This window comes from Sciurus vulgaris, assembly GCF_902686455.1.
Source record: "Sciurus vulgaris genome assembly, chromosome: 8".
NCBI lineage: Eukaryota > Metazoa > Chordata > Mammalia > Rodentia > Sciuridae > Sciurus > Sciurus vulgaris.
The window spans coordinates 20840629-20860238 of record NC_136468.1 but is presented as its reverse complement, the minus strand read 5'-3'; the positions used below and the strand labels follow the sequence as shown (position 1 = coordinate 20860238).

Here is a 19610-nt window from a genome sequence, read left to right as displayed (position 1 = left end):
CCAAGTGACTTGGTAGCTCATCCGAGTCATTTAGTGCAAAGAAAAAAAAGGGAACCCACTAACCCTGTTTTAGTTTAATAAGTTACCTAGACTCCTGTGATTATAGACAGCTTATTTTTGTCTCCAGCTCAGTTCTTATACACCTTCCAAACATCAGGTATTGTTTTGGGCACTGAGGACACAAAAACTAATAAGAAATGAACTCTACTCTCCCAACTTGTGAAAATGTGTAGTGGGACCAGTGGGAGATGTGCAGGGCAGTGATTGTCACCCTTGGGTACACATTCGGATCTACTGGGAAATGAAAACCTGTGTTGCTCCCAACCCCAGAGATTGTGATCTGCTTGGTCTGGTATGGCCTGGGTGCCTAGTTTTTGAGAGTGGTTCTGATAGGCAGTCGAGGTGGAAAATCTCTGGTGTAAGAGTGGGGGCGCATACCTAGAAGGGAGGACTCTGCTATAGCAAGGAAGGGACTGTCACAGAGAGGGGTGTCCAAAGAAGGGTCCATAGAGTTCCCTGATCTTGACTCAGGACCTGCAGGGTTTCTTGGCATATGTGAGGGAGGAGAATTTTAGCACTCTCCAGTCTAAAGCGTGGACAGGGGTTTGTTTAGGAAAGTAGACGCACATTCAAGGGACAATGGGGGTGATCTCAAGGGAGAGGCCTTTGGGATGAAGCAAGAAATACTCAAGGGAGATTGCAGGTTATCTTCAGAAGAAACAGCACCCCATTGGTGTCGGGGGTTGATACTTACAGAGGGCTGGTCCTATGGGCTGGACTGGAGGTGGAGGCAGGGTGGAGCTACACATTTTCGTGCCAGTTTTTTCTGTGCTTCCATGTTTTTCTCATGTTACAAGGGCATGGACCATGACTGCAGGCCAAAGACATGTAGTTCAGAAGTTGCCTTGTCCCTGGGCCCTTGTTTGCATTGTGATGGCTTATAGATATTTCCTTTCAAGCTCTGTATATCTTTATCCTAAATCCCTCTCTCAGAGTCAAGGTAATGCTTGATAAGTAGAGGCAAAGGAGGAGGATGAGAAAAAGCCTCCCTGGCAGTGGAACTCAGAGAAGCAGGAAATGATATATAACCTGTTCACCTGACTTGCACAGAAGCTTGGAGTAGTAAACAGACAAAGGAGGAGAGCAGTAGCAGCAGGTACCTCTGGAAAGATAGATGTTCGTGCTTGCCAAGTGTGGTCTTGGTCTTACATGGAATTAGGAGTCACTGGAGAGTTCTAAGAAGGAAATAAAATGATTATATTTGTAATTTAGACATAAGATTCTTCCAACTTGTGTGGTGAGTTGGACTGATGGCCTTGTACTCCAGGCAAAAAGCCCAATTACAAGGTTATTGCCAAGTCCAAGAGAGAAATGATGAGGGTTTAAATATAGGTTAATGGCACTGAACCTGGACAGGAAATGACAGATTTATGAGATACTAAGGAGGTGGAATTGGCAGGATGTAATCACTGTGGGTGATTAGGATGACTCTGTGTTTCTGACTTGAATAACAGCATGGCTTCAATAGGGGATACCAGGTGTTTAGTGGGAGAGTAAGGGGTAAAAGAAAATGAGTTTCTTCTGACTCATTTTAATTTGAAATGCTGGTGGGACCACCATGTCGAGTTCTCCAGTAAACCTTTGGACATGCAGACTTAGAAGAGAGGGCTGCCCTGGAGATAGTGATTTATTTATCAGAATACAGGTTGGTCCCATCTGGCAGGAAGATGAGATTGCCCAAGTGGGAAATGCAGAATCCTGCAGAACACAACATTTAAAGGAAAAAAGAGCCGTAGTGTAGCTAAAAAAGGGGTTAGGGTGGCAGGAGGAAATGATATTATAGAAAGCAAAGGAATAATGTTTCAGGAAAAGAGCAATCAAAAATATTGGATGCTTCAGAAGGTCAAAGAGTTTGAAGATTAAAATGAGCCTGTGGGTTGGTAGGGCAACATCACTGGAATTTGGGTTCTAAAGCCCTTTTTGCTATTGGTTTAAGACTGAATTTTAACTCCTTGTCAAAAATATGAAGTGAAGAGTTGTTGGAACCCCTTTTCCTGCTCCTAAAGTATGCAGATTGGATAAAAATGGGTAATTTTAAAAGTGTCTTAAATAGGTAGCCAACCCTAACCAAATTCAAAGGTAAGAAAGAGAATTTTCCAGATGTAATGAACAAAAGAGGATTAGAGGCCATAGAAACAAGTATTAGAGTTGAGATGCCACAAAGGTATTAGACCATATTTAGAGGTCAAATAGGGACTGGCATTTTAACACCTGCAAGACAGGGATGGGGGAGCTTCATCTGTGCAGACTTATGCAGAGGAAACCAGGAAAACTCTGGATTCTCAGACCACTCATTCAATGAGTATCTTTGAAGGAGAGAGAAGAGCTTTGGTAGAGCAGAAGGTTGGATCAAGGGGAAAAAATCATTCATTTTTTTTTTTGAGAAAATATTACAGAAATACTAAAAATACAAGAGGGAAAAGGGATATGATAGATCTAAGTAGAGAGATTACTTGAAATAAATGAGGAGGGAACAAATTTGATCTTGTAATCTATTGGAGATGGAAGGCAGAATATTTAACAATGTGTAATAGGTCCCCTCTTCTCTGTCAGATACAAAGGATAAGGGGAATAAGCAATGAGGAGATTCAGAAAGGACAAGATGGTTGTCTGTTTAAAAGTCACTGTGGAAATGGGGAGAGGAAGCTGAACAGAGAGGGTCCCCCAGCAATGCGATGTCAGAAATCTGAGGTGGTACCATTCTTTACCCAGCAATGCAAGTATGATTATTAAATTTATTTAAGTTAGGTTTTTGGATTAACCCCTTAATACTGCAGAAAGATGCCAGAAAATAATAAGAGAAAAGAGGGAATAGAAGGTGCCACCAGGAAAGTAATTTGAGAGGATGGAGAGAAGACAGTTCTATACTCAAATTTTTATCTCTGGCCACAGTAACTAATAGAAACCGTTTGGCTATAGTGAGTTAGAAAACCTTTATCAATCACACACAGTTCTCTTATTTATTCTAGCTTATTTTAAGAGAACCAGGGTAGTATTGCTCCCTACAAAATGAAACCGCATTACCTTAAGTCAGGCAGTAATTAAGTCCAGGTTCGTAGGCTTCAACTTCTCTTGTCTACAAACATGAAATTGTTTATTGGGTCACGGAGGTTTTATCATATCATACACGCCATATATATTTACTTGAAAAAGCATAATGTTCGCAGCATGACCCTTACAACAAAGGATGTGTCTGCCTGGACTGGGGGGAACCTCCTGGAACTTTGGTCATCTTCAGGGGGCATCCAGCTAATTAGCACTCCCTTCATAAATAAATGTCATTTCTAACACTAATATTACTGATAAGGATTTTTAGACCATTGAAATCAGTTTTAGTGACAGATAAAGAAGCTTTTTAATTGAATTTAATTGAATTGAATATTTAAGGTGAATTTACAGGTACACTCTGGTAAGAGCAGTGTTAGTGGTGAACCCAGGGGCCTTATTAAAGGGCTTATTAAAAGCCTGTCAACTCTGGGTCACTAGCCAAAGCCCGCTGGAGATAACAATAATCAAAGGCTCTTTCTGTTTGACATCAGAAAGATCTCTTTATGTTGGTAGATTTGCTTTGAATAGAGGGGTGTCCATAGTACAAAAAAAAAAAAAAAAAAAAAAAAAAACTAGAAGTAGAACTAATTGATAGTTTAAGCTAAGAAGTCAGAGAACAATGTTTTATAACTCTTTGTCACCTTTCAGGTACATTCATGTTGTCATTTAGCAGCATTTTAAAAAAATACAATCATCCACTTTTATTTACTGAACATATTCTTGAAAGATCCCCCAACCTACCACACAATTTATTTATCCTAAGGGATTAACTATGATAAGAAGTACTAATTAGTATTATCAGCTTTCATGATTACTCAACAATTCAGAAACTAAGAATGAAATCTAGAAATGATGTTTCCCAATAATGTGACCTATTAATGGATGCTTCTGCTTCCTACCCAGATAATGGATTATGTTAATAAGAGAGATGAATGTGATATATTTTTCTGCAGCTAAGGTAGGTGGAAAAAGCTAACTGAATGCCAGGCATTGTGCTAAAGCATCTCTTTCTTATGGGCTTTTTTTAGGGGCATTGTCCAGTCAGAAGAAAAACTTGTCATCAGTGCATCTTGGGCAAAAGATGATGATATCAGCAGACTGTTGAAATCACTACCAAACTGGATTAATATGGCTCAGCCCAAACAGCTGAGGCCAAAGAGAGAAGAGGAAGAAGATTTCATAAGGTAAAGATTGATTTTATAAGTGATATAAACATAGGGAGGAAAGTACACTGGTTTAGCTCCTCAAGGTCTTGATTCTTTCCTCAGCTATGTGCAGTCTGGTAAGGGTGTTTTTGATTTCTAGTATTTCCTCTTGATCCTTTCTTAGGATGTTCATCTCTTCTTATAATACCTATGGTTTGCTTTTTATTTAATACAATATAGAGAAATGTAAATGTACACATATATGTATATCTCTATATTTACATATATATGTGTGTGTGTATGCCACACACATATACATGTACACACAATAGTATGAGGCAAAATAAATGTATACAGATGTACACATATCAAGGGCAGTTTGGTGAATATGCATACTTTTCAACTTGGTAACTAATATCCAAATCAAGAAACAGAACATTAAGCCAGGCACAGTGGCACATACCTGTAATACCATCAGCTGAGGAGGCTGAGGCAAGAGAATCCCAAGCTCAAAGCCAACATCAGCACCTTAGCAAGGCTCTAAGCAACTTAGCAAGAGTCTGTCTCAACATTTAAAAAAAAATTTTTTTAAAGGGCTGGGGATATGGCTCAGTGTTGGAGCACCCCTGGGTTCAATCCCTGGTACCAAAAAAAAAAAAAAAAAAACAGTAGAAACACAACATTACCAATAAGAAATGAAATATAGCAACTTGAGACCTTTTAGTTAGTACCCTCTACTCCAACAGTTATTTTTATCTGACTTCTATCTACATAAACTAGTTTTATCTGGTTTTGGACTTTATATAAATAGATCATGCAGTTACATGCTCTTTTAGGACAGACTTCTTATGTTCCACGTTTTGTTGGCAAGATTTATCCATATTGTGTATAGGTTCTCTTTACTCTGAATGGTCTACTTTGTGTAAGCACTACAGGTTTTTTAGAAAATATTTTGTGTCTGTATGCCTATATGTGTGTGCGGTGGTATGTGTATATGTATGTGTACAGACATGTGTATATGTATATTTATTCATTATACAGCTTGTGAGCATTGTTTAGCTTTCATTTGGGAGCAATTTCAAGTAGTGTAGCTATGAATATTCTGCTGTGTCTTTTGGTGACCATGGTCATATGCTAGTAGTAGAATTGCTGATTAATAGTTGCAAATGTTTAGTTTTAGTTCATACTGGCAAACAGTTTTGCAAAGAAAACTGGTCATAAGAATTAACGTTCTCTCAGTGTGGTATATGAGAGTATTGGTTGTTTCATATTTTATTAACACTTGGCTCTTTTCCATCATTTAAATTGTAGCTATTTTGGTAGGTATGTAGCAGTATCTCATATCTCATTTTTATTTAATATCCATCTCTTTCACAGATTATGAATTTAAGGAACTTTCAGTTTATGTATTTTTTGGCCATTTGGATATTTCTTTCATAATATATTGTTTCAGATAATTGCCTAATAATTTCTAATTAGGTTGTCTGTTTTCTCCCTAGAGACTCTGGGGAGTTCGTTACACATCAGGTGAAACTCAGGTAGAAACTGTTTCCCTTACCTCTAAGCTACTGACGGTAACTAACACCCAGGATTAAAAACCACTCTCCCACTTCTCCCACTTGAACTTGTTACTCTCCTGACAGTGTCTTTTACTAAACAGACTTTTAAAAGTTTCAGTAAGTCTAGTTTATTATTCCTTGTATGGACAGGGCATTTTGTGTCCTATTAGAGAAACCTTTGCTTATACAAAAATCACAGAGATGTTTTCGTCTGGAACTTTAATTGTGTCGAATATTTATCCAAATCTCAGCCTTTGTAATCAATTATAAATTCTAAAATTTTTAATTTTCTTGAACTCTATACTTCCCTTAATTTAGATCACATCATCATGGCTTTTAGTAGGAGAGTCTACCCTGAGGATTCTTTTCTGTCAGGAGAGGTGAAGTGTGATTAAGAGATCGATCAGTTTGAGCCCCAAGGACAAACGTAAATGGACCTTAAGGCGGAAGTCAGGCCACGGGGCTCCACTCCTTCCCAGAATTGCCATCATATTAGCATTCTGCCATATTTCTAGAAGGTCTAGGGCAAGCATCGTCTCACCCTTTTCTTTAAGTGTTCTCAGATAACCGTACCTGTTAGCATTCAGAGTTGTTTTAGAAGTAATTTCTGGAGCAATCTCTCCCCAACTTCACAGGTTGCTTTAAGTGAATATGTGCCTTTTTCTTGTTCCTCATCTTATTACTTTATGGTTCTTAAATTGGGTTTTGCAGTTGCAAATGGTTTTTAATCAGTGTGTTATCTTCAAAGCTTAGAGTTAAGGGAAACAGTGTCTAGCTCTAATTCAGAAAAGATAATGCTGATCCAGAGATGAGCGTCGGCGTTTGCCTCACTCTTTTGATATAGTAAAGCTGGAAATAATTGACTTTTTTTCCTCTTGAATTTCTGAATGACTTTTATTACTTTTCATCTTAAACTTGAAGGAAAAACAAATTGTGTTAACATTTCTTAGCTTTCTTGGTATGATCTACATGAAGTAAAGTGTAGTCTTAATTGTGTAACTCACTGAAATCCATGTATGATTATACCTGTGTAACCCCCTCCCAGATCAAAATATGGAATTTTTCTCTTGTTCTCAAAAGGCCTTCCCTCAAAGCACTCACTCTTCTGATTTCTATCATCATAGCTTACTTCTGTCTTCAGATTTTCCATAGTGCTCATCATAGCGTCTGGTTGTTGTTTTATTTTTGTTTTTCCTGAACATTAAGCCTCAAAGATTTACCCACGTTTTTGCCAGTAGACATGATTTGAAAAACAAATTATATTCCCGTTAACAGAAGAGAACTACATTTTTAGGTCTGTTTTGTTTTGTATGCGATTGATTCTTTCCTTCTAACCTGTCACGTTCTCTTCTGGGTTAGAAGTTGAAAGCAAGGCAGGGGCACAGGGTGCTCTTCACTGAAACTCCACTGTGGTCGAGCCTCAATTGAGCACGGGAGAGCACCAGAGAACGTGGCGCCAGCCAAGAGGACTGAGAGTCACTCTCAGTCCCATAATTAGTTTTGAAAGCTCAGAAGGCTATTTGGCACACAGGTGAATATAGAATCCAGTGCCCTTTGCATCAAATAAAGGTTATGTTCCCTTCATTACTAAACAAAGCCCTTTTCTATTCTTGTTTTTTAACTAAAAAATAAAATGTATTATTCCCAGGTTTAACTTTGAATAGAGGGGGGAAAAACTAGGTCAAGCAAGGGCTTTAATAGAAAAAAGAAAAACGGCAAATACCTTTCTGTTCCCACAGAAGCTGCAAGCAGGCTCTCGAGCCCCATTGTCTTTGTGCCTGTCATGAGTATGTATATATTTATTCCTTTGAGATCAGGGAGTATCCACTGATAAAAGGCAGCCCTGCCTTCTGGAGGTGTAGTTAACAGAAGGAGAAAGGTAGTGGGGGAGTAAAGGAGATAGGTAAGGGCTGTCTAGGAGCTGGAGAAGCCAGGTGTATTAGAAAAAGTCCCCTCAAACCAGCTACCCACTCAGGGTCCCTAAATTTCAAAGAATAAGTGAGCCAGGTTTGAAAATTCTTCAATGGGATTGGTGGGACCAAGACTAGAATTTTCAAGTGATAATAGGTCAAACAATATATAAAACCTAAAAACCAGTTTGAACTGTTGCAGGAAGGGAGATGAATGATAAAGAATTAAGTTTCAGGACAGTTTGTACAATCGATTTCAAAATCAGAACAGTCAGAGTTGACAGTGCCTGGCACTGCATGTGACATTGTGAGTTTGAAGTACTGTTACTCCCATTCAACAAACGAGGAGACAGGTGGAAGAAAGTAAGGCACTCACCCAAGTTTACAGAGCTATGAAATCACAGAGCTCAAATGTGAACCCAGGGAGCCCGGCTCCCTGAGCCACCACCCTAAAGTCAGCCGGCCTGAAAATGGATCAGGAATTTCCATTTTTGAACTTTTGAATCATTTCTTCATTTTCTTTCACCATCACAATCTTGACTGATAATCAGATCATTTTCTGATAAGGTCAAAACCTTTATCACTTAGGCACTTTGACTAGTTTTGTTTGATATTTTGGTATTCCCTGTTACATTTGATGTATGTTTTTTTTTAATAGTAGTTTTTTCAGCTTTTTTTGTTCTAATTAGCCATACGTGCCAGCAGAATGGTTTTGACTTATTGTACACAAAAGGAGCACACCTTTTCATCTCTGTTTGTACTCAATGCAGTCACACCATTCCTGCAGTCATACACATATAGGATAATAATGTCTGTCTCCTTCTACCATCTTTCCCACCCCCATACCTGCTCCCCTCCAGTTCCTTCCCTCTGTCTTATCCAAAGTTCCTCTATTCTTCCCTTGCTCCATCCCCCCATTATGAATCAGCATCCACTTATCAGAGAAAACATTTGACCATTGGTTTTTTTGGGATTGCCTTGTCTTTCTTAACACAATATTCTCCAACTGCATCTATTTACCTGCAAATGCCATAATTTCATTCTTCCTTAAGGCTGAATAATATTCCATTGTATCTTTAATTTCCATTATATCTTTATTTTGTCTGTCTGATTCTCTGGCTAGAGTTTCCAGGACTATGTTGAATAGAAGTGGTAAAAGAGGGCATCTTTGTCTTATTCCAGTTTTTAGAGGGAATGCTTTCACTTTTTGTCCAGTTAGAATGATGTTGACCTTGGGCTTAGCATAGCTATTACAATGTTGAGGTACGTTCCTACTGTCTCTAGTTCTTCTAGTGTTTTGAACATGAAGGAGTGCTGTATTTTGGCCAATGCTTTTTCTACATCTGTTGAGATGGTCATATGGTTCTTACCTTAAATCTATTGATGTGATGAATTACGTTTATTGATTTCTGTATGTTGCACCAACCTTGCATCCCTGGGATGAACCCCACTTGATCAGGGTGCACTATCTTTTTAATATGTTTTTGTATGTGATTTGTCAGAATTTTATTGAGAATTTGTGCATCTATGTTCATCATCAAATATTGGTCTGAAGTTTCTCTTCCTTGATGTGTCTTTGTTTGGTTTGGATATGAGGGTGATACTAGCTTCAGAGAATGAGTTTGTATGGGTTCTCTTCCTTCCAATAATAGGCTTAAAACAGCACATATCCAGCCATGTCTTGGGAGAATAATGTATTGAAACCAAGTCTATATGTGCATTAAAAATGTGTCTTTTATTTTCCTCTAAGTCATATCAAAGCAAAGAAAATAGAAATAATCATTGTTGAAAAGGGAAGGAGGACACAAAGGGGATGAAATATAAAAACCATATAAACTAAAGTGTGTGGTTTTTAGATAGAGGATGATGCAGTCCTGAAGGAAGACCATTTTTCAGCTATTTAGTTATTTAAAAGGTGTATCTTTTGCAATTTGGGGAATCAAATGCGTGGATGCTCATTAAGACACTTTTTTGTTGTTTTGTGAAATTATTAGTCAAGATGATTAAATAATTGCAAAATAGTGTTTTCAATGATCAACTGTTTGATTGTGATAATTTCTAAGTTTGTATTTGGCATGAGTTCTGTATTATATGAGTAATGAAAAAAAAAGAGTCTGAATAAAGACAGAAAGCAGGTTTGCATCTTTACTTGCCTTCTATGGAATCCCTGTAGCACACAATAGGTCCTAAGATGTTGAAAGGATGAAACTGATTTTTAAAACTGGAAAAATCAGCCACTCTTCAATTAAAAATCATAAGATATAAGTAATGCGGATGCTTCAAACTGTAAGGGGATGCTTTCAGTGGACTCCCTGCAAGTTAACGTACATGGAAGCTTCACAGGCTTGAATTCTGGTCTACATCATTGCCTCTAACTAATTTGTTTTGTTTGTTTTGTTTTTTTCTTTTGTCGGTCTTTATATCTGTTCAGGTTTTTTTTTTAATACAGTTCAGACTAGACAATTATAAGAGAAACCAAAATCTAGCACAGCTAGGAATATATTTCAATACAGAAATTGCCTAGATAAAGTAGAGCATTAATAATTTTCTAAAAAGTTCCACTTGGAAATTTAAAAGGTTCCCAGCATAATATAATCAATGGCTCTTAACAGGTGCCAGCTAACTGCTGCTACTGAAAATCTTTAGATAAATTTGAGGAAGCAAGTGAGGAGATGCAAGAAAAAAGATTTCAACTACCTTGAATAAAATGTTCATTGGGATGAAGACATTGATTTCACCACCTCTGGATGCTTAATATGACTTTAAAAATATATTTATAGAAAGAAAAGTGAATCTGAAAACATGAATATATCAAATAAGTGCAAGGGTGGGAAACGTTTTGCTAAAATGTTTCTTTTTCCCTTCATTAAACCAGACAAAGGTCATGGACATATGTAAGTCAGGATGAGCAGCAGACTTAAATCTCAAAATTAAACCAAAAAGACAGGCTGTTAACTAGAGACCCAACAAGAAATAGATCAATTAATGTTCAAGGTGATTGAATTAGAGGCTGGGATTGTGGCTCCGTGGTAGAGCACTTGCCTGGCATGTGTGACATCCTGGGTTTGATCATCAACACTGCACATAAATAAATAAATTTAAAAAAAGATCCATCAACAACTAAAAAAATATAAAAAATAAAAAACAACTAATAAAACATTTTAAAAAGATGTTTGAATTAGACGTAATAACAAAGTGATCTGATTCTTGTTGGCAAAAGATTTGTAGTAAATGCATTAGGGGAGGAGAAGATAAACTTAAAATCTCCCTATGAGTTGCGTAAATGATAGTCTCTAGACAATTATTTGACAATTATAATCCTATTAGCATTATTAAAAAGTTACTAATTTGATGTTCTCTCCATTTTTTATTTAATTTCAAATCATGGAATTATTTAATTTTTTCATTAGGTATGCACTTATCCCATTTCTATTTCATTTGGAGTCTTAGTAAAAAGGAAAAAACTGTCATCCTTCTAATTCAGTCCAGCTTCGCGCTTGAGGCTGATAGTGACGGTCTTGCCATCACCGGTGGTGGGCAGGACGTGCAGGATGGAGCCTTGGAGGTGAGCAGGGCAGGGCAGGCAGGGAGACTTGCAGAACCTTTGCTGCAAAGGCCTGTGCCTACTGCCAGCTTTCCCGGTGTGTCTCTGCTGAAGGCTGAAAGTCCCTGTCAGATGAGGAAGGACTACTCACCTCTGCATATCTCTTTCTTTTCCTATTGAATTTTTTTTTTTTTTTTTTTTTTTTAATCTTTTGATTCACTTTATTTCTTTGTTTCCCCAGGAGCTCAGGGGTCTGCCCTGCTTTTTTACCCCTGGTATCCCATGCCCATTCCTCCTTCCTGGAATGTCCTCCAATCACCCCACCTTTCTTCCTGTACCTGCGGAGCTCAGCTTTCAAGATTCAGCTCAGACATCAACTCCTCCAGTGTCTCTTTCAGCAACCTTCTCCCCTCCTGCAAGCCGCCGGGCTTCCCACCTGGGCTAGGAGCTCCCAGCCTGGGGCGAATCACACAAATGAGCAGACACTTAGGGGGCTGCACGTGTTGCCCCTTCAGTAAAGCTATGTGTAAATATATGAAGAAGAGATCAGTAAAAGCTAACACTCATTATGGGGATGTCATTGGGGCCAAGAGGAGGGAACACAACTAAGCTAAGTCTTTACCCACCCATCAAGCAGAAAACCAGAACAAAATATCTAAAATTAACATATCAAGAGGAAGCAGTTTCAACAGATTATTTAGCTGGATGAATATAATCACTACAAGAACTTTGAGAAAGAAACTGTTTTTCAAAACCTATGCATTTCTTCTTGGGGCACAGGACAGAGGCTGGGAAACAGGATGGGGGTAGGTGCACTCATCATTTACTTTAGTTTAAAATTTTTACTTGCTTAAAAGAATTCCATACATCCCAAACCTTGTTACTATTTACTTCCAGTTTGCTAATTCTCCAAAATACGCTGTCTTTCTAACAATTTTATCCCTGAAAAAGATCTTCGTCTTAATTTATCTTTACTTTTCACCAATTTTATACAAAACATTCACTCTTCTGTATAGTGAATATATTGCCACTAAAGTTCCCATCTGTGTGTGCGAGTCTTTCTCCTAAGACCACACCCTGAGACTAGCTTGAAGAGCTGATGCTTGTTTGCCCTTGCTTAAGATCCCTTGTTTACTATCTCTGCTCTGAACAGAGTTAGAGGAATACTCAGAGGAAGATGTTCAATGCTGTATAAATTTCAAATTTTAAACATCATTATTCTATGTAGTTGAAAAGCCAAATTATACTATGTTCAAATTGTAAGTGATAATTGATTATTTTAATCATACACTGATAATGTCTTACAGCTCAAGACATGCTCTTGATGGGAAATTATTACTATTTGTGTGAATGCATAACTTACGGTGCAGTAGAAAACCTGCACCCCTGGAAGTTCCAGCAGCTAAAGAAACAGCTTGTACTTAATTGTTTGTCTAGTGTTGCTCGACAATGTCTCTGAAGGAAACCTAGTGACCAGGCTCGTTTGAGTGGCTTTGCTAAAAAAAAAAAAAAAAAAAAAAAAGTCGTGTTCTCGTTCCAAGCTAGCAGAACAAGTCAGTCAGTGCAGTTTTATTCCTAGTTTAGTCTCCTCACCATAACCCGGGTCTGGTACCATCCGTCTCTAATATGCTGCTTTGCAATCAGCTCTTTGCTTATTGTTAACCGGTATTGATTTCCATGGAATTTTTCACTTTCTTAGTCACAGATATATCAGTGAACTCTATTTAAAAAATGGGATATTAACAAATGTGGAGAAATCCCTGATACTGAGTCTTAGGTTCCTATCCCACTCTGCCTCTAATTCTCTGTGTCCCCTCATTCCTCTGTACCTCCATCTCTTCATCTGTCAGCTGTCTTTCAAAAATGAGCATGAGTGTGTGTGTGTGTGTGTGTGTATACACATATGTGTATTTGTTGTAACTAGCATATTAGGTCTTATTTGTGTTTTTATGTTTTGGATTTATAATCTGCAATAGATTAGAACTCCCTGTATAATGAGTACACCTAGTTCATTCTGCCCATTTTGTCAAACTTTGAATAAATAATTTTATCATGTTCAGTTATTAATTAGATTTCTAGTTTTAGTATGTTTACATTCATGGCATAGTTTTGTAAACAGTCATCATTTCTTTGATGTCTCAGAAAGATAATATAAATTTCAATTATAAAACTGTTTTATAAGAAAATTTGGTTAATTCTTTGACGATTATTGGCCAGTGAAGTTTTTGGCAAAACAGTCACAAAGAGGCTGCCTGTAATAGATTTTGAAACCATCAAGTTCCTAGATCAGTTCAGGATTCAACACAGATATCAATATCATGGCTCTCAAAAATTTGGTGTTGAATGACAGAATGAGTCACACAGTAGTTGCTCAATACGTGCTTGTTGAGTGCACACAGGTCTGCTTCCATGTACTCCTTGTTATACAAATAGTGATGTTGAATAAGAAAAAGGATAATGTTAGAATCTTTGAGTACGGATACTTAACTCTTTACCTAAAATCTGAGCTCTAATTTTCCATTAGCAATTGGAAATTTGTCAGAAATATAAAGAAGCTAACTGCTTAACATACAGAATACATTAATAATACAGGCAAAGGACAAAGTGATGCTGCTAGGGAAATAATGGCAGCTTAAATTAGAAATATAATTATAGAAAAATTTTAAAAAGAATTTCTTCTCATATAAATTATGCAGGTCTGAGTCAAGTAGGAAAAGTTTTTTTTTTTTTTTAACATAATGAATCTCCCATAATAATGCATTTGAACTTATCACACAGTTACCTACACTGACCTGTGATTAAAATCTTAGCCTCTAATTGGAGACCAGCTGTTTGAACCCCAATCTTTTGCTACCAGCTAAGCTCTGTAAGGATGATGCTTTTGTGTCTTTCTTTTACATGAGGAGCCCACGTGGCGGCAAAGCTGCCTCTAGCAGAACAGTGCCTGCAATTTAGTCTCTAGACCTTTGCCCTGCCCACAGCCTTGGTAGCTCTCACCTTTTTTCTTCTAGAAAAGACTTGGTCATGCATAATAATTTTTTCTGTGCTCACTAGTAAGAACGCAACATATAAACTGCTCCAGAATACTCCAGAAAGAAGAAGAAGAGGAGGAAAAATGACTGACAGGATTGGAGATGTAGCTCAGTGGTAGAGTATCTGCTTGGCATCCACAGGACCCTAGGTTCAATCCCCAGTGCCACAAAAAAAAAAAAAAAAAAAAAAAAAAAAAAGGACAATGTGCATTTATGCATTCATGGATTAAACATGTGAAAACAAAACTGACTGTCATTCTAAATTTTATTTCTCTAGACCTGAAATGAGAACAACAAAGAGTGTGCAAGAGTTCTGATTGCTTTAGTAGTATTGTTCAAGTTTTCAATTTAGTACAGTGCCTTCTTATCACATGTTATATTACACCTTATATGAAACCTTCATTTCCAGAAACTCCACACACTGGTTAGAAAACTTAGAACTGTCCAGGGATCTCTCAAGTGGTGATTCCCAGGAGCCTGCTGTCCTAGGAACTATTTGGGGTAGAGATAAGGGAGAACCTAATTTTGAGAAGCCCAACAATTGCCCTATTTCTCACTTCTTATTTTGCTCCTGAGCTTAAACTTTTTGTTTTTTACAATTTGAAAAAAATTTAAACCCTCAGAAAATTTTAAATAACAATCCAGTGAATATATATATATATATATATATATATATACTGTACACTGACTTGGATTTGGTGTTACCATTTTGTCATGTATACTTTTCTTTCTCTCCAAATATACATACACTTCCTTCCTGCCAAGACTTTCAAAACTAGGCTACAAAAACAGTGACCATTCACTCAGCATGCATCTCCCCAGAACAAAGACACCCTCTTAGATACCCACCTCCTTACCACAGGTATTAGTTTTATGGTACTACCCTAACAAATTACTCAAAAAATAGTAATTTAAAACATAAATTTGACCTTACAGTTCTGTAAGTCAAAATTCCAACATAACTCTCATTGAGATAAAATCAAGGTATCTGCAGGGCTGTTTTTCTTTCTGAAGGTTCTGGGGAGATTCCATTTCTTTGCCTCTCTACCTTCTAGAAATCAACTTCACACTTGGGTCTGTGGCCCTCCATCTTCAAAGTGAGCAGCACAGCATTTCTCTGACCTTTCCTCCATGATCACATCTCCCTCACTGACCACGGTCACTTTTAGTGGTCTATTTCTGCTTTAGTCAGCTTTTTCACTGCTGTGACTAAATGACTCAACCAGAAAAGTTTTGTAGAGGAGGAAAAGTTTATTTGGGGGCTCATGGTTTCAGAGGGCTTAGTCCATAGGCAGCTGGCTCTATGCCTCGGGGCTCCAGGTGAGACTGAACATCATGGTAGAAGAGTGTCGCGGAGGGAAGCTGCTCACATGTTCATCAGGAAGCAGAGAGAGTCTCCACTCTCAAGATAGAGTGTATATACCCCAAAGCCACCCCCAAGTTCCACCTCCTTCAACCACTCCCTGTCACTTCAGTGCCACCCAGTTAATTCCTATTGGGATTAAATCACTGATTAGGTTAAGACTCTCACAACCCAATCATTTCTCCTCTGAACCTTCTTGCACTGTCTCACATGTGAGCTTTTGGGGGACACCTCACATCCAAACCATAACAATTTTTATGGACTGTCTAATTAGATTTACTATACCCAGACAATCCAGGATAAGATCTCCCCATCTCAATGTGTTCAACCTTAATCTCATCAGTAAAGTTCTTTCTCACTGAAGTAACGTAATCACGGTCCCTGCAATTAGAGCTTCTTTGCAGAGCCATGGTTCTTGCCATACTACTCCTAATGAAACCAACTTTCATTCAAAACTTTATGCAGCATGTAGTCTACTGTCATATGTTCCCAAATGCCCCTCAAAATTGTCACTTAGATTTTTTTTTTTAAATCAGGATCCAGTCAAGTTTTGCATATTATGTTTTATCTCCTTAGTTTTCACTAGTATACAACAATCTTACCAACTCCCTCTATCTTTTGTGACATGGCATCTTTGGATGAGAGTCTAGGACAGTGTCAAGGTCTGAATTCATCTAACCATTTCCTTGTGATTATATCCAGCCTGACTGTTTCTATCAGAAACACCGGATAGGTGACATTTTGTACCTGTGTCCACTCTCATGAGGTCTGGCTGTGCTGCAGTGAGGAAAGCCAAACCTGACCATTTGGACATGTAGTACTGCCAGATCTCCCCTTGGTCAAGGTTTATTTCCTTTGCTATTAATTAATAAAAGAGGTTAATTAATATCATCTGTAGGGTGGCACAATGTGATTTTTCTCTTCTCTAACAACTTTTCCTAGTTCCAACATCCTTTGATAAACCTTGTCTGAAACATTAGGAGATCTTAGTGTTCAGTTGGGTGAGTTTGAAAGATTCATACACACGTGTAGCCTGCACCCCAGTCAGTATATAGAGCACACTCACTGCCCCCAGAAAGATTCCTTTTGCTCCTCTGCCCTGGAGGCCCCCACTACTCAGATATCTCTGCTGTCGTGTTTCCTGTTCTAGAATTCCACATTAACAGAATCATGCAGTAAAACCCTTTTGTGTCTGACTTCTCTACTCAGAGTAATGGTTTGAGCTTCATCCCTGCTATTGTCTTTATTAGTACTTTCTGTTCATTCTCAAACTGTTTTCCACTGGGTGGATGTGCTATGATTCCTTTTTCAGTTCCCCTGTTAATGGGCATTGGGGTTGTGTCCAGTTTCATTCCCAGATAAATGAAACTGCTATTCATGATGATGTGTTGTTCATTAATTCCTATTAAATGTTTGTCTTCATATGCTTTTATTCTTTTGACAATGGCTTAGAAATGGAATTGCTGGGTCATAGGCATATATTTAACCTGGTATGAAACTACTATGAGTCCTTTCTTCACATCTTTAACAGCATTTTGTTCTGTTTCTTATTTGCCCTAAAAGTTTATTTAAGACTGGTATTATTTTTTTCTTAAGTTTTTGATAAAATTGATAGAATTTAACAGTGAAACCATCTGGATCTGTATTTTTCTTTTTTAGAAATTTTTTAGAAACTTTTTTATTATTTCAAGTTATTTAATATTTATATTTAGCTATTTAAATTTTCTATTACTTTTTATATTTTTCAAATTTAAATTTCAAGGAATTTGTTCATTTAAGTTACAGAAGTAAAATTTATCATAAACCTATTTTATAATAATTTATTATAAATAAGTATTACATAATAATTCATTATAAAATTTACTGCATTTATTATAATAATGGAACCCAAAATATGATCTAATGGCCCAGAAGATACCCTATCTTGATTACTCTTCCAGGTGTAATTGTAATGAATGTATATTCTACTCTAGTTCAGTAATATAAATAATAAATGCTTGTTACTAGTTCAGGGCTGAATTCTACAGTTAAAATTTATGTATATATACATACATATATATACACAGTGCATATGTATAGAATGCAGATATGTATTTTGCATACATGTATTGACATATACACACATTGATATGGTCTGCATTGTAGTCAGAATAATGCCATCTGAAGGCAAACTGGGATGGTATTCACGTTGTTGTTTTCCTTCTCCCAGGAGGTTACTGTTTCATGCTGCCTGTTGCTCAACATCTGAACATCTAATTATTTTATCCAGTTTTATGGCTGGCCCATAGTAGGAGAGCTAATTCAATACCAGTTCTTCTATCATGACTGAAGGAGGAAGTCATTATTACTTTTACTTTTGGGAGATTCAGATTGTCCCAGGTATAGCCAGGGAGAATCCTTTTTTCCGTTGGAATGACCCCATTAATCTTTGATCACTTCTAGTACAACAAGATGATCTAAGCTTATCTTGTATTTTTACTTCCCAAACCTGGAGCCAGCCATTTCTCCTGGGAATCCTGGTTTCTTTCACTAGGAAATGTTATTTAGAAACTAAGATCTTAGCATTAAATATGCTTGTTACTATCATGTGCCTTTGAATTCACCACAGGACCTAGGATAGAACCTAGTTAAATCCCTAAGTCTAATGTTCTGTGCCTGTCCCAGGGAGAAAGCTGGTTTAAAGACACAGGGGACAAGCTGATACCCCTACCCACCTAATCACACCTTAATTACAGTCATGGTGAATTTCTGTGGCTATTGTCTGTGAATGAGCAGAAATCCAGAAGCCTCAATTTCCTGTCACCTAGAAAAAAATTAAATGAACATTGTTGTAAGTATTGAATAGAAGGCAGGGGAAGAGAAGTTGCTGATATTTCCCCATATGCAACTTGATTACAAAGAACACACTTCTTCCCAATGTGTCCCTGCACAGCGTGGGACTGTGCAGCCTCGTCTCATCAAAAGCATTCAAGTTTTTTTAAATGGTAGAAGAAAAGTTGGGAAATGCAAAATCCTTGAATGTGATCGCTAAAGGAGGAGCAATTACTTATTAAATACAAAAATTAGCTCCTCAGATGACACTGTGGAATGAAATGCACATGCGTGAAACCCACTGAAGGGTCGACTTAGTGATGAGATGGAGTGTCTCTAGGAGGAAAAAGTAAATTGTAATCAAGATAGCTAGACAGTTTTATTACTTTCTATTTATGAGGGTTTAGCAAAGATCATTTTAGAAAAACAATTTTGGAAAACTGATTAAATAACCCCTCAGAATAGTACTACCCCCGTTATTTTTGACATGGACAAATTAGGCAGGTTTTGAAAGGGCTGAAGATTGAGTAGTTGTGAAAAGTAGAAGTGCTAAATGGAAGTGTCATTGTCACATCTCATAAGAATCGGTCAGCATTATTAGGAATCTAGGTAGATGACGCAATCTTTTTCTCACCTTCATCAGTCTGAGCTCTACTAGATAATGCCTAAGTGATTTCTCTTTCTTTACAGTGCTGGGATGGAGCCCAGGGCCTCATGCATGCCAGGCAAGCACTCACCCAGCCCTGCCCAAGTGATTTTTAATAGGTCACCATAACATTTTTCAGGTTCTCTACCTAAATAACAGAACTACTGATTCCCTTGCCAAGAACTTTAATCAATTCCAAGTAGTATTAAATATAGTAAAATGTCATGATTAGGCCTTATTTAAGTCAAGGTCTGACATAAAAACCAAAAGCCACTTGAGGTATTTACCTCAGAGGGTATTTAACACAGGAAATGGGTCACATAGGTTAAAGAGGGTCTGAACCTCAAGCTGAAGATATTAAGATAACCCTGTTAGCAACAGCAGAAGCCATTACCCTTCCATGACCACCATGTCTCCACTGCCTTCCAGCTGCAACACCAACCAGACAGGCAAGTCAGCAGAGCACAAGAGCAACAGAGGGAGGCTGGGGCA

At 37.6% G+C, this 19610-nt stretch overlaps 1 protein-coding gene across 1 annotated transcript in view; it reads left to right on the top strand.

Annotated features, from left to right (window-relative positions):
* EXOC4 (exocyst complex component 4) overlaps positions 1-19610 on the top strand; it is a 795814-nt gene that overhangs the window by 650735 nt on the left and 125469 nt on the right. The window contains exon 13 of the mRNA XM_079150158.1: positions 4137-4292. Coding sequence (XP_079006284.1) covers positions 4137-4292 — 156 coding nt within the window. The remainder of the gene's footprint in view (positions 1-4136; positions 4293-19610) is intronic.